Genomic DNA, 13,574 nt, shown 5'->3' on the forward strand with positions numbered 1-13,574 from the left:
CCCTCAGCCCTCATACCACTATTTTTTATTAATTTTTTTTAAATTAAATTTATACCCTGCACATCTAGACCAAAGGTCTACTCTGGACAGCACTATCCCCCAGCATTTTTTTAAAAAGTCTGATGCAAGCAGCTTATGTTACTGAATTTAGTCACCAGTTACATTTCTTACACTGTCCAAACAATGTTGTTCCCAAATACTGTTAAGGAATTTTAAAGGTGAGTAGACTCAGCTGCCCAGTACTTTTGCCCAGCAGTGTTGCCTGCTACTAGGTAAGCTTTCCAGAGCCTAATGGGAGAGGGAAAAATCAACAAAGGGTGCTTGTCTTAGGATGGTGGCAGATCCGGAATCAACCGTAGATGAGAAAGATAGTGGTGGTACTATGTCATCTTCTCCTTTGAATTTACTTCTCTTCTGACCCACCCATAATATTCAAATTTATTTGGTTATGTAACCAGTTATTTGTTCAAAGGTAGATGGAGGTGGGGGTGATGGTGGCATTGGTGAGGAGTTTTAATGCATGTGACTGAAATATCCTAGAAATCATGGCCTGTGTAGATAAAAGTGGTTGACTAACAGCCTCTGGAACACCTTGCATTTGTATAAATACATGTGCATTAAATGATTCCTTGAGGATATAAACATAAAAATAGAATCTGAATCTCAAGACAAACTATATGAGCTTGTCTGAGCAGAACAGCCCTCACAGCAAATTTGGCCAGATTCAGGGATGGGGACTTAAGTTGTGTGATGTGCTGTCAAGTCGGACTTAAGTTGCACTGGTGACTTGACTCTGACTCAACTTCTGGTTATTGTCCCCCACCCCCAGTGACTTGGCTTGCGACTTGGAACCCACCCATCCCTTTTTTCCTGGGGGGGAGCTTGGTTTTAATAGGGACTCGGTCTTGGGGCTTGGGACTCAGGAAACACAGACTTGCAACTCAGTACCAAAGACTTGGACTTGGGACTTGGACCAAAAGACTTGCCAACATCCCTGGCCATATTGACCATTACAGATTTGCATCTGCTGGACAGCAAATATTTCATCTTACCAGCATTGTTCATGGAAATAATCCCTGCTAATAATTAAGAGAGCTAATCCCTGCTAATATGTTGTGTATTGTATCATCCAAATATATCATTTTGATTGTAAATCTATGATATTATATTTTATATCGTTTTGTTTTTATCTATGTAAAACTGTGTATATTTTAAATTGTTTTTATTTTGTATGTTGTGAGCCACCCAGAGTAGACTATGTCTAGATGGGTGGCATATAAATGCAATCAATCAATCATTCAATCAATCAATCAATCCACTAGTGGGCTACCACAGATATATAAACAATTATGTCTGTGATTTTTCTCAAATAGTCTGTCAAGAAAATTATATTTCATTTTCTAACATCAGAAATGTGTATATGACATTTGAAGAAAAGGTGGGCTCAATTTAACCAAATGTTTGCCGTGGTACAGTTTTTAGAAGGGGGAAGTATTAAGACATCTAAATATTCTAATAACCACTATATCTTTTTCTGCAAAGAAATCTTGAAGATAAGATTTAATATTGCATCTGCAAGACTGAATCAGAGCCTCTGGATCTAATCCATACTTCTGTAGTAATAATTTAGAGTTAGCCATCCAAGTATTTTGAGAACATCTACATATATGCTCTGCTGTACACATCTTAACCAGTCTGTTTACACAGAATTTCTCCACCTGCATGTGGAATGATACGTCTGAGAAGGAGAAATTTCTTTTATGTGGAATCTCCAGTTTTCCCTTAGAGATTCTGCCTTCCAAGAATCAAATAAGGCGGAAAAGGGTGTTTTTCCATCCAGGGCTGACATCTAGTGTTATCTTACTTCATGTAGACTATGACTTGAGATGAGTTGGTAGAGTACAGCAATACAAAGAAAACTCTCAAGAGTGGAAGCTGATTAGACACTGAAGTATCATTGATCTATGACCCTCATCAGTTTCTTTGCAGTTTTAAATGTATAATAGGTACTGTATTTCTCAACTGCAGTATCATTATGTTTCAGCTTGGAAGTCTCATGTTGGATCTCAGGCCAGTCTGTAACTTTAAAAGGAACACCTTTATGTCATTCATTCATGTTACGATGTGGTGGTTAGTTTGCTGGGCAACAGTTTGGGGTACATGAGTAGCACAGCTATGAAGCTCACTGGGAGACTTTGAATTAATCATTCTTTCTTAGTTTACCTAACCAGGCTGCTAAAAGAATAAAAGGAGGAGAGGAAAGGCCCATGTATAGTGTCCTGAACTCCTCGAAGGAAGAGTGGGATAATAATGTTAACCAAAATTCATAAATATTTGATTTTAGAGTAGTGAATGTGTCTTCATAAATAACTGTTTGTGATCTGGTAGCAGGAAGAGCTCACTGGAAAATACTTGTCTAACAATTTAAAAATGCACAGATTGCTGACTGTAGACATATCCAGGTTGTATTTAGCTACATAAATTGAATAATTCTCAGAATTAGTGCTGTTATCTCTCTACTGAAGGAAGGAAGAAAAATACATTGTTCACTGTTATCTTTACGTTTCTGAGGTGAAAACATGTTTCATAGAGTAGATTGAACTGCTCGTGTTCATGTATTGTCCCTGGGGATAGAATCAATCACTGTAGTAGAAAAGGGTGACATTTAAAGAAGGAAACTTGGAGGGAAATGTCATGCTTAAAAAATTAGATTTAAATGCACTAGCTCCTGATTGATTTTTATTGCACTCAGATGGATGCAATGATTGATTATGAGGCTTACAAATGTTTAGTACATTTTTCACTTCTCTGATAATCAGAATAATCTCATTTTCAATGTCATTTAATGTATACTATTGAAGGTTATAATAGATCAACTTTATAGTGATATACAACAATTATATAATGTATATGGATATTGAAGCCAGACAGAGTTCAGGTCTACTATTTTATTGGCTTGGTCTAGAAATGATAAGGTGCAGATGTTCTCTCTCTGTGTGTAGTGTATGAGTCTGTATGGTTTTTTGGGTTTACACTAAATTGAACAGAATATTCCAAGAGATTGTTGGAAATTGCCAAGGACAAATTTGCTTTAAAAAATATACTAAATGCAAAAAACATTTGCTGGATTTGCCTCTTTAAAATTTGTTAACTTTGCAATCACAGCAAGAAACCATTTTGACTAATTTATTTATTTTTGTCATGTACTAGTACCTTAATTTTGATTTGCATTTGTAGGTATGAACTACAAATATACTTAGCATTAATTAAGTATGTTATGTTGTTAAGGTAAATTTCTGTGAGTATAAGCTGTCGCATATTTGAAAATCTTGCTCTATTTTTCTTGAATGCTCATACAATATTTTGACCCTATATTTTGTTCTCTGTTTCTAGGAATTGATATTGTGGCACAGAATGCCTCAAAAATTTTTTTGAATAAATAATCTAAAATCCTATTGGTGTTTGTGTAAAGTTTGTGTAACTTGCTGCAGCTAATTGTCACTGACTGACAGTGTGCCAAGTTGTGTTTCGATCAAATGGCTGGTAACTTAATCAGTTGCACAGCCAAGATGCATCTCAACGTTTCATCAATTCGCTACAATTAGCCACAGAAAACATTACACAACACCAATAGGACTCTGGCAATCAAATCAAATTGAATATGTTGAATTTATTTCCATTTTGAAAATACTGGAGTGAAAGTCTAGTTAGCTTATTTGCATGTCAAAGTTGTGCAGAGTTGTTGACAGATTATTATTGCTGCACGTGAGTGCAGCAGTTATCTTATCCTGGCAGAGCAAATCAACATTCTGTTGACTTAAGGCAGTTCTAATAGTGGGGACAGCCCAAACCAAAAATTATAACGTTTAAATTGCACTTCTGTTCAGCACCAAATATGGCAGAATTGTAGCAGACAGTTTGCTCTTGCTCTGTTCCACTTTGAGGAAGTCTGGGCAAAAGTGTTTTCAAGTGTTTTTTAAAAAAACACATTTAAAAAATAACTGTGTTGGTGGGCAAGAATACCACTGGAATCTAGATATGTAAAAGATAAAAAGGAGGGGTTTTATAAAGATCAAACACCCCTGAATAAAATGCTATTAGAAACAGATGACAAATTGATTTAAAAAATGTATGAATTGTTATTAGAAATTACGATGGAAGATGAAGTGGTAAAAGATTGTATGACCAAATGGGCACAAAATATAGGGCATAATATTGATATTGATGACTGGAAAAAATATGGAAAATAAATATAAAAATTACAAAATTGCTAAATTTTAAAGAAAATATATACAAAGATAAGTTATGAAAATGTATAAAGGTACATCAAATATATGTTGGAAATGTATCGTATGTGGTGGACATGTAGTGAAGCAAAAAATTATTGGATACTAATACATGGATGTTTACAGAAAATTCTACTACGTAATATACTATTTAAACCAGAATTATTCTTATTAAATATGTTACCAGAGAGTTTAGATAGTAGAGAGAGCCATTTGGTGATACCTATAATAATTGCAGCCAAAATACTATATGCATGGAAATGGAAGAAAACAGAAATACCAAATCGTGAAGAACTAATGGAAAAGATTATGGAAGTGGCAGAGATGGACATATTAACAGAAGCTTTGAAAGACAATTCAGTCCAAGAAGCATCTGAAAAATGGGACCCTATATATAACTGGATCCATTCTATAACTTGAAAGCCAAATGTGATAAATTTAATACAATACTGTATAGTCAAATAATTGTAGTCGGAATTTTATAGGCCACTAACACACACAAAAGTCTTTTATGTAATGATATGTTTAAGTACAGATAATGTGTGCTAATGTATAGCATTATATATTCCCTGTTATCCTGAGTTATTTCCTTCTACCCTTGAAATTTTTTTAAAAAAATAACTTTGTTACTTCCCCATTTAGCAATAGGTAAGCCCAAAATATCATCAGATTTAAAACAGCTCATACAAATTCAGGAATTCTCAAGATTTCTGAGATCAGGCACCTGATGCAAGTTTTCAAAGGTGAAATCAGCTCCGGGTCTCAGGCAATCAGAACTTCTGAACCTGTCAATCAGGACCCAGTTGAATTTTTGGCTGCTGAATAGGAAATTGTTCAGATCAGACTTTCTGACCTGACAGCAGGTTGTGGACTGTGTTCCCTCAGAAGGCTAGGTTAGCCCCCTCCCTGCTATCCTTCAGATGACAGGTGGAGTCCTTCCTTTTTTAGGCAGGCATTTTAACAAGTGAATTAGTCACTGAAGGGTTTTTGATTTTGGAATGCTGCCCATTTTTTGCTATTGCTGTTGCTGTTACCATTGTTGTTTCTATGTTTGCTTTAAGGTGTTTTGAAAATGTTTTAAAATGTTTTAAACTGTTTTAATATTATTATACATTGAATTTTTAAAATGTAATAATGGAAATCCTGTTTTGTGTAGTGAGTTGCACTAGAGCAGACCCATTGAATCAATGGGGGTTTGATGACTCAACTCTTCTATAAATTCTGTTGATTCAGATGGGCTTACTCCAGTTGCAAAATACTATGCTAAAATAAGTCACAACTAGAGTTGTCTCATTTTAATCAGTGAGATCTATGGAAGAGTTGATCCACCAAATCTCCATTGTTTCAGTGGGCAACGTCAAAAATTTGAAAGAAAGAAAGAAAGAAAGAAAGAAAGAAAGAAAGAAAGAAAGAAAGAAAGAAAGAAAGAGATTTGTGTTGACAATGTCAGCAGTGCCACAGCATGTAAGGCTTTCAAACCAGGAACTTAATCAGAGATGGGGAATTTGTGGACCTTCTGTGGTTCTTGCAGTCCACTTCCAATCAACCTTAGCCAACATTCAGGAGAAAGACAGCATATCAGCCAGCTAACCAACCAACCAACCAATCAGCCAGTGTCAAAGGACATTGGGATTAACAGTCTGCCAAATATCTGGCGAACCATGTTTCGCCCATCTGTGATCTAGTGTGTGGTCTGGGGCCACCCTTTTGTTGTGGAACTGTTGATATTTAGTCAAGGCACCTAACCAGTCTCTACATGGAAAACTAATTTATAACTCGTTACTTTGAAGTTCTTTTCATTATACAACTAAGAATGTAGTGGTCCTGCTGTTTAAAACAATATCTACATCCATAGAGATACATTAATATACTTCCTGTAGATATATACTCACATACTGCATGAACATATGCCATTATTTTCCCTTTAAGAGCCTGTATGCAATCTGCCATTTTAAACACGCAGTGAAAACACAGAAATATTGTGACACTTAAATCCTAAGTATTTAATGGCAATAAAGGTAACAAATTCTTCTATCAACATTACTCCAGGCATGTTAAATACAATAGCTAAATTCTCAGTTGCTATGACTTCATTAAAACCTATGATCTTCCACTAGGGATTTGTGCTGCAGTAACTAGCTTGGAAAGATATAACTTATATAAAATACAAAAAAGAGCATAATCAGATATTCTGTATTTGCACAACACAGCAGTTACAATCACTTGGGGAACACTAGCTGAGAATTTACTGATTTTTGTATGTTTATTTAATTCCTGGTCTGTAAAAAAAATCTTACCATTGACATTTTGTGCTGAATAAATGGTACTGGATGTGCGTAATGCTTTTTTAATCCAGAAGTTCTTTATATCATACAAAATAGCAGTACATGGTTTTCAATAAACAGTACCAGACTTTGAATGATAGCTGCAACAGTTTTTAATTTTTTACAGTGCAATCCTATGCATGTCTACTCAGAAGTAAACCCCATTGAGTTCAGTAAGGCTTCCTCCAAGGTAATTATGCCTAGGATTGTAGCCTTAATCTTCATTGACCTTATAGAGGAGAGCTCATTCAATAGAATGTCACATCCTTTTTAATGAAGGCTTAATGGCATTAAAAAGGTGTAACCTCTGTTGTAATAGTTAACTACCCTCAACTCATGCAATTTATACTTGTCATGGGACATAAATCTAAGGGCACAAATCTGTAAAGGGATGTGGATTCCGTGGCAAAATAAAGACAAGATTGTTGCCTAGTTGCAGGAAGGGAACAAAGAAGCAGTTCCCATGTGGATCATCTCGAAACTGGAGCACTTGGCAGCAGCTTGTAAGGTTGCCCTAAATAAGGTGTTTGTGTTCTATAAGCTGTTCAAAGCTATTGAGCTAAGTAGCTGCTGAGGCCTTCTGTTTCACAAATGTGCCAATCCACTCATATAAATGCATGCAAATGGAGCTTCATTACAAGAGGTTTGTTGCTCCTTTCAGTGGCAAAGGAGTTTACCTAACAAAAAAGTGGGACTAGCCTGTGGTCCTCATACACATACAGCTGCTGAAGCCAGAGCTAATGCCAGTTTAAGCTGGTATAGTAGTGTGCCCAGCCATCTGCAGAATCAGCAGCTATTTACTTATTTGTCCATGACATTCATTGTGACAGAGCTTTGACTAGATAAAGAAAGTGAAACAACACAAGTCAGTGCCACTGCTGTGGGTATAGCTAGTGGTTTGCACAGCTGAGAGCAGCGGATGAGAGATGATCTTTTCTCCATAAAGGTGTGGTGGCTGCTCACATTTGCGTGGAAGAAAAGGAACCAATGGGACAGTATTGTCTGTACAGTGGGGTCTCGACTTACGAACTTAATCCGTATTGGAAGGCAGTTCTCAGGTCGAAAAGTTCATAAGTCGAATCTTCATTTCCCATAGGAATGCATTGAAAACCATTTAATCCGTATCTGCTCTTTTCGTCCATAGAAACGAATGGGAAGCTGCTATTCCGCCTTCTGCCACTAGAGGGGGATATTTTTTCTTTTTTCCTTTTAACCTAAGATGACTTAGCTTTTTAAAAAAGGAAAAAAAGAGTTCGTAACTCGAATCTAAGTTCGCAAGTCGAGTCCATATATTCCTATAAGAGCGGTTCGTAAGTCGAAACGTTCGTATGTCGAGCCATTCATAAGTCAAGACCCCACTGTAATAGATAAACCTACTGCTGGAGGAGGGAGCCTGTGGCCTTATAAATGTTATTGGACTACAGACCCCATGATTCTAGATTATTTGGCAGACTTGTTGAAATTGGAATCCAGAAAAAATGGGAAGACCACAGGACCCTCACCACCAATCTAATGACTGGATGCTTTTTATGGAGAAAGTGGTGTTATCTATGTTACCTCTCGCTTGACTCAGCAGAGCTTCCCATGGCATTTCCTCCAGATGATGTATATTTGGAGGTCTCTGTCAAGTAATTATAATGTATAATATTAGTTGTCAATTTAAGTGAGTTTTGCTGGAAGTTTGTCTGCTATTTTTGTTTGTTATGCTCCATGTAAAGATGAAAATTGTGTATTCTGATCAGTGGTGACAATGACTATTGAGCAGATTGCCTTGTTCACTGATTGGAACTCCACAGGGCTGATCCCAGGTTTTAGAAGACCCCTGGTGAAGTTTCCTCTAGTGCTACTTCCCAGTGATGTTGGTGGGCCTGACAGGATTTTTCCTGCGGGTGACAGCTGCAGGAGTAGCAATGGTATGATCTGCAGTGGACAGACACAATCACAATGACATAATGCACAATGCTCCCAGCATAGCATCATTTGCGAGGACTGAAGACATCCTGCATAGTGAAAATGATAGGTGGCTCACAAATGAAACCACCCATATTAGGAAGGAGGAGGAGCAGTGCCATTAATACTTGGTGCTAGGTCCCTAGTCGTTACCTAAGCACGCTGATATGTGCTGACATGTGCCCTGTAGTTTATCACTGTCCTGGTAGGATCCAGTAGCTAACTGCTTAGTTAAGTGGAATCTAATACTCTCTTCTGGCTGAGTGTACAAGAGTGGGATGTGCGGTGTGAGGTAGGCAGTTGACTTTGCTGAGTTCAGTGGGAGTGTTTTAAATATACAGTTTTAAAGGTGTTCCAGAGCGCCATGGACTAGGAATGGGAATCGTGTGCTCTTCAACTTTTTTTTTTCTCTTGAGATCATCTAGGATCTTCCCTTCACAAAATAATCCCCCCCACCCAAAATTTTTTTATTTTTTCCTCTTGGAAGCCTGGGAAGCAGGAAACTGGTTTCTTGATCCCTGGCGTTTATGTTTCAACAAGCAAAATAGATAGATAGATAGATAGATAGATAGATAGATAGATAGATAGATAGATAGATAGATAGATAGATAGATAGATAGATAGATAGATAGATAGATAGATAGATAGATAGATAGATAGATAGATAGATAGATAGATAGCACTCTAAATTAGCTCCATTGTTCCCTCCTACTATATCCCCACCTCTACTTATCCCTCCCCCCATTCCCTGGTCTTAAACCTCAGGAGCTAATTGTAGTTCTCTGTTGTCTCTAAACGCTATACAATATGCCCCTCTACCAAAGTCTATGGTAATTAGATCTGAACCTCCTTCCTCTGAACCTACATGACACCACCCCTCCTCCTTCAAACCCTTCTTTTGTATAAAGCCTTTCGCGTAGTCCCAAATCCTCAATCCATACTGTAAGGGAGCCTAAGTAAAGAGGACACCCCTTCTTCCATAACTTACCACACTTCCTCGAAGGAACACATGACAGTGTCCTGGTACATGCCCCAGACTGTCCTTCCATTCACTATTTCATTCTCACAACATCCCTGTGAGGTAGGTTGTACTAAGAGCTGGCAAATAGTCCCACATTCTTTTGGTGTCTAGGTGCCCTGGCACAACAGAGCTGGCAACAAGATATTAAAACAAAGAAGAAGAAAAGAAATGGCATTCTTCTGCCTGGAAGTGATAGGCAGAAAACAAAGTCTGGGCAGGATCACACTTTCTGCATCGATTCAAGCAATCACACCACTTGAACCAATGTGAATGGGTCTGTTTTTTTAAACAAAAACAGTGGATGGGGGGGGGAGGAAATATGAATTGGAGGTGGGGAGGGGATTCTAGGCTGATTCACATTTGCTTCGACACCATGAGGTCAGTAGGAAAAAATGTGAATCAGAATATCCCAATCCCGCAGCATTTCCCAAATTATATGGCATTGTAGTCTCAACCTAAATCAGCACATTGTTGGTGGCACTCTGTACAGAAATGCACAAATGTTCATGCTTAATTTCCATGGGGCTGATTAAAATATCTTGTTTATTATATTGCAAAGTACAGTACTTGGAAATTGACCCAATATTGTTTCAGTAACATTATGTTTTGGAGTTTGTTGCAGATTTGGGTAGCTGGTCTGTAAGAAATTGTAGCTGACTTCTGATGGCCATGCACGTATTGTCAGGTAGTGTAGTAGAACTTCATCAGCCCTAATGTTTTTTGCATTGCGACTCCCTTTAGCTTGCCGTCCAGTGACTTTAGTTTATCTCCTAGGGTGCCTCAGTCCATGCATATATTATCTCTACCGATCATGCATAGAATGTCATCTGCAGAATCTCTTGGCTCACTCAGTCTTTGTCTCTCAGATATCGTAAGTCTGAGGTTTTGGTGTTAATATGGTGTTAGTTGTTCAGAAGGGAGTATCTATAGAAATGGAAATAGCAACCATGCAGATATACATACTCAATATGTATATCTGCAGTTTCTAAGTGGAAGCTACTTATGTGTCAGATATTTCAAAGGCGTGCTGTGAACATTGCCAAAGATGGATTGTAATGAGTGTAAAATATTCACTTGAGAGGTTACCTTTGATGCAAATGGAAGGAGACAACAGATTTGGAAAGGCACGGCTGTTGAAGACAGGGCATTTTGGAGATAGCTCATTCATAGAGAGAGAGAGCGAGAGAGAGAACTTGATGGCACATAACAACAACCGCCTTGTCCCATCTGAAAACAAATTTTCCCATTATTCTGAATAAAATAATCTATTTGTGGCTGGAATGAAGTGGTACAGGAGCTTATTGATTGGGAGATATTTGGGAGGACTGTTAGCTATGAGAAGTCCTTCTCAGACTGTGAGCAGCTGGTAAGGTTAGTCTATTGTGGATGGTGTTGCATTCTCCTTTAAAAAAAGAAAGATTTTTTTCCTGTGCAGTCTTCCTGGATCCTTTTGGCCGGAATTGTACAATCTTGTGAAAGCAGTCATGGAAACCTTCCCCATCCCCACCACTTCTGCCAGACTCACCTAGGAAATGGATGATTGGGAACCACTGTATAATTTTTGCATGTCAGTTTTCTCCAGAGAGGAATTTGGCCACTGTTATATGTTCCAGCATCAGTTGTCATCAGTGCTGCTTTTGCCTAGTTCTTGATGGTGTGACATCTGTGTCCATTCCTGGTATGGGCAGGCCAAACTGTTGTTTAATTCCAGCTCATCCTTCACCTTCTTCCCATTCTTTATAGCTGTTCTATTTTAAATGGTTGCTTAAATGTGTTTATCTTTTATAAACTGCTTTGAGCAGCTGCTTTCAGGGTGCAAGTGCTGTATACTTAGGGAAATTAACAATAACGATGAAAGAAAATTAAGTTCTTAGAGTGAAGAGTGGAAACTGAGATTAATTGCAAAATCCAGACAGGGAGAAGCAAGGGAAAAAAGCTGTTTGAAGGAAGCACCTTGTGTCCAATATAGCAATAAATTGAATAATACCATAGAAACACTAGAGGTTGAAAAGGGTGTGGCCATGCCTTCCACCATACCTTAGGCTATCAATCATATCTGTGTTATTTGTAGAAAAGGGAGAAGAAAGAAATTGTTGCAGATATCATTCAAAACTAGACAATAGGCTTTCTCCCAAAAATGTATTCCCCATACTTTTTGTAGCAGTGCCTAGTCTTGTGGCAGTGTTCCTAGTTTAGTTTCTGGAATATATTCTTCCCTGAGTGTTTTTGCTTGTCAAGATCACTTGTCAGTAGGAAAGTGTGTTTGCTGAAAAGTGACTATGAGCAATGACTTGTAGTTTCATTTCATTTCGTTTTGTTTCGTTTAGGGGATGTGATACTTGTTGGTGGAAAACCTACTTTGCTTGGTTCAATTCCTGGTATTTCCAGCTAAGGCAGGAAATAATCTAGCCTGAAACTCTGAAAGGTCCACAGTGAAGAGCTCTGAGGGACTGTTCAATTACACTCACAGCTTTCCATGTTTCTACTTCTGTTTTAATTTGTTTTAATGCTCTTTGATGATCTTTCATATTTCAACAACATTTGTAAATGTTTGTGGAGGGTGTTTCTAAATATGAGGCATTATAATGTTAAAATGTACATTTTGCAATAAATACACTTCCAAGAAATCTCCCATCTTGTATAGAAAGAGAACTCCTTTGCTACTTGCAAAGAAAGAGATTTATAGCCCAGCTCTGCTAATCTTGTGGGCTCAAATGTTGTTAAATGATATTGAACAAAATTACTAATTTCCTTTCTGTGTTCCCCATATATTTGACTTGTTTAATGTTTATTGCTGTAATCAAGGACTATTGGATTTCACATCACTTAGTCTAAATAACCCTTTTTGATCTGCCTCCTTTGTTGCCTCCAGCTGTCAGAAATGACAGGAACAAGAAGAAGAAGGAGCCTTTAAAGCAGGAGTTCATGGAGAACTATGAAATGACAGCAGAGTTGGATGATCTCACAGAAAAAATAAGGAAATCTCACCAGGAAACATTCCCTTCACTCTGCCAGCTGGGCAAATACACTACGGTAAGAGCCTTGTATAGAGCTGTTGCCTGCATATATATATAACAAGAATATGATGGTTAGCTCCTGTGTTAGAATCACAGGGGTTAACTCATCTGGATAGGACCTGGAAGTTCGTAATACAACCCAGTGCAGCAAAGTGGATCATTTTGTACTCAAGGTGAGGACGTTCTGGAGTTCAGGAGCCACATTGCGTAGAGGCTTTCAGTGGCTTTGAAGAAGAAATGAGTAGAAATGAGCTGGTGACAGACTTCAGTGAGTAAGATTTTTCTGGGAAACAAGGCATGCCATGATGTCAGCAACATTGGAAGGGTAGGATGTGCACATCGAAAAGTGTAGGCTACATACAGCTATCCTGGAAGAGAAGCCACTATGATCCAGATTATGTAAGAAGAACGGAGATGAGCAAGGTATCAGCAAATGACCTTATAAAAATATAAGGTTAATTAAACAAACACTGATCTCATACTTTATCAGACAGATGCAAACAAGTATGTTAGAATGGAGTATGTTATTCACCTCCTTCATGGGAGCAGGCTGCTGCTTCTTTTGTTGGGAACAGGCAAGAACAATTGACTCATTCACTATTGAAAACGACCCTGGAATTATGGGGAAGGGGCACAAAGGATTAGGATGCTAATCCATAAGCATTAGTGTATTATTCCATAATCAACACAGAATACAACTTCCAATTTTCCATAGCCTACGTAGCCACTGCCATGCTAGAGGTGGAATACAGGGAACAATTCTGATATTCACAGAATGGATAATAAGGCATTCAGTTTCTTTACCAGTGTCACCCTGGACCTATCCTCCTGAATAACACAGTGTCCTACTGCATTGTGAGTGATTCTGCCCAGCTTTTTCAGCATTTGAACTACCATCTGATGGCCTTGGTTAGATTTGCCAAGGTTTAAGAAAATGAACATAGTTATGTGAACATAAATATATTTATTGTAATAT

The 13,574-nt window shown here is 37.9% G+C and overlaps 1 protein-coding gene across 13 annotated transcripts in view; it reads left to right on the forward strand.

Annotated features, from left to right (window-relative positions):
- RARB (retinoic acid receptor beta) overlaps positions 1–13,574 on the forward strand; it is a 444,828-nt gene that overhangs the window by 409,371 nt on the left and 21,883 nt on the right. For all 13 annotated transcript variants that reach the window (XM_078377299.1, XM_078377293.1, XM_078377291.1 and 10 more), the window contains one exon: positions 12,454–12,614. In XM_078377299.1, the coding sequence (XP_078233425.1) occupies positions 12,454–12,614 (161 nt within the window). The remainder of the gene's footprint in view (positions 1–12,453; positions 12,615–13,574) is intronic.

The sequence above is a fragment of the Pogona vitticeps genome, chromosome 6, assembly GCF_051106095.1.
Source record: "Pogona vitticeps strain Pit_001003342236 chromosome 6, PviZW2.1, whole genome shotgun sequence".
Classification (NCBI taxonomy): Eukaryota; Metazoa; Chordata; class Lepidosauria; order Squamata; family Agamidae; genus Pogona; species Pogona vitticeps.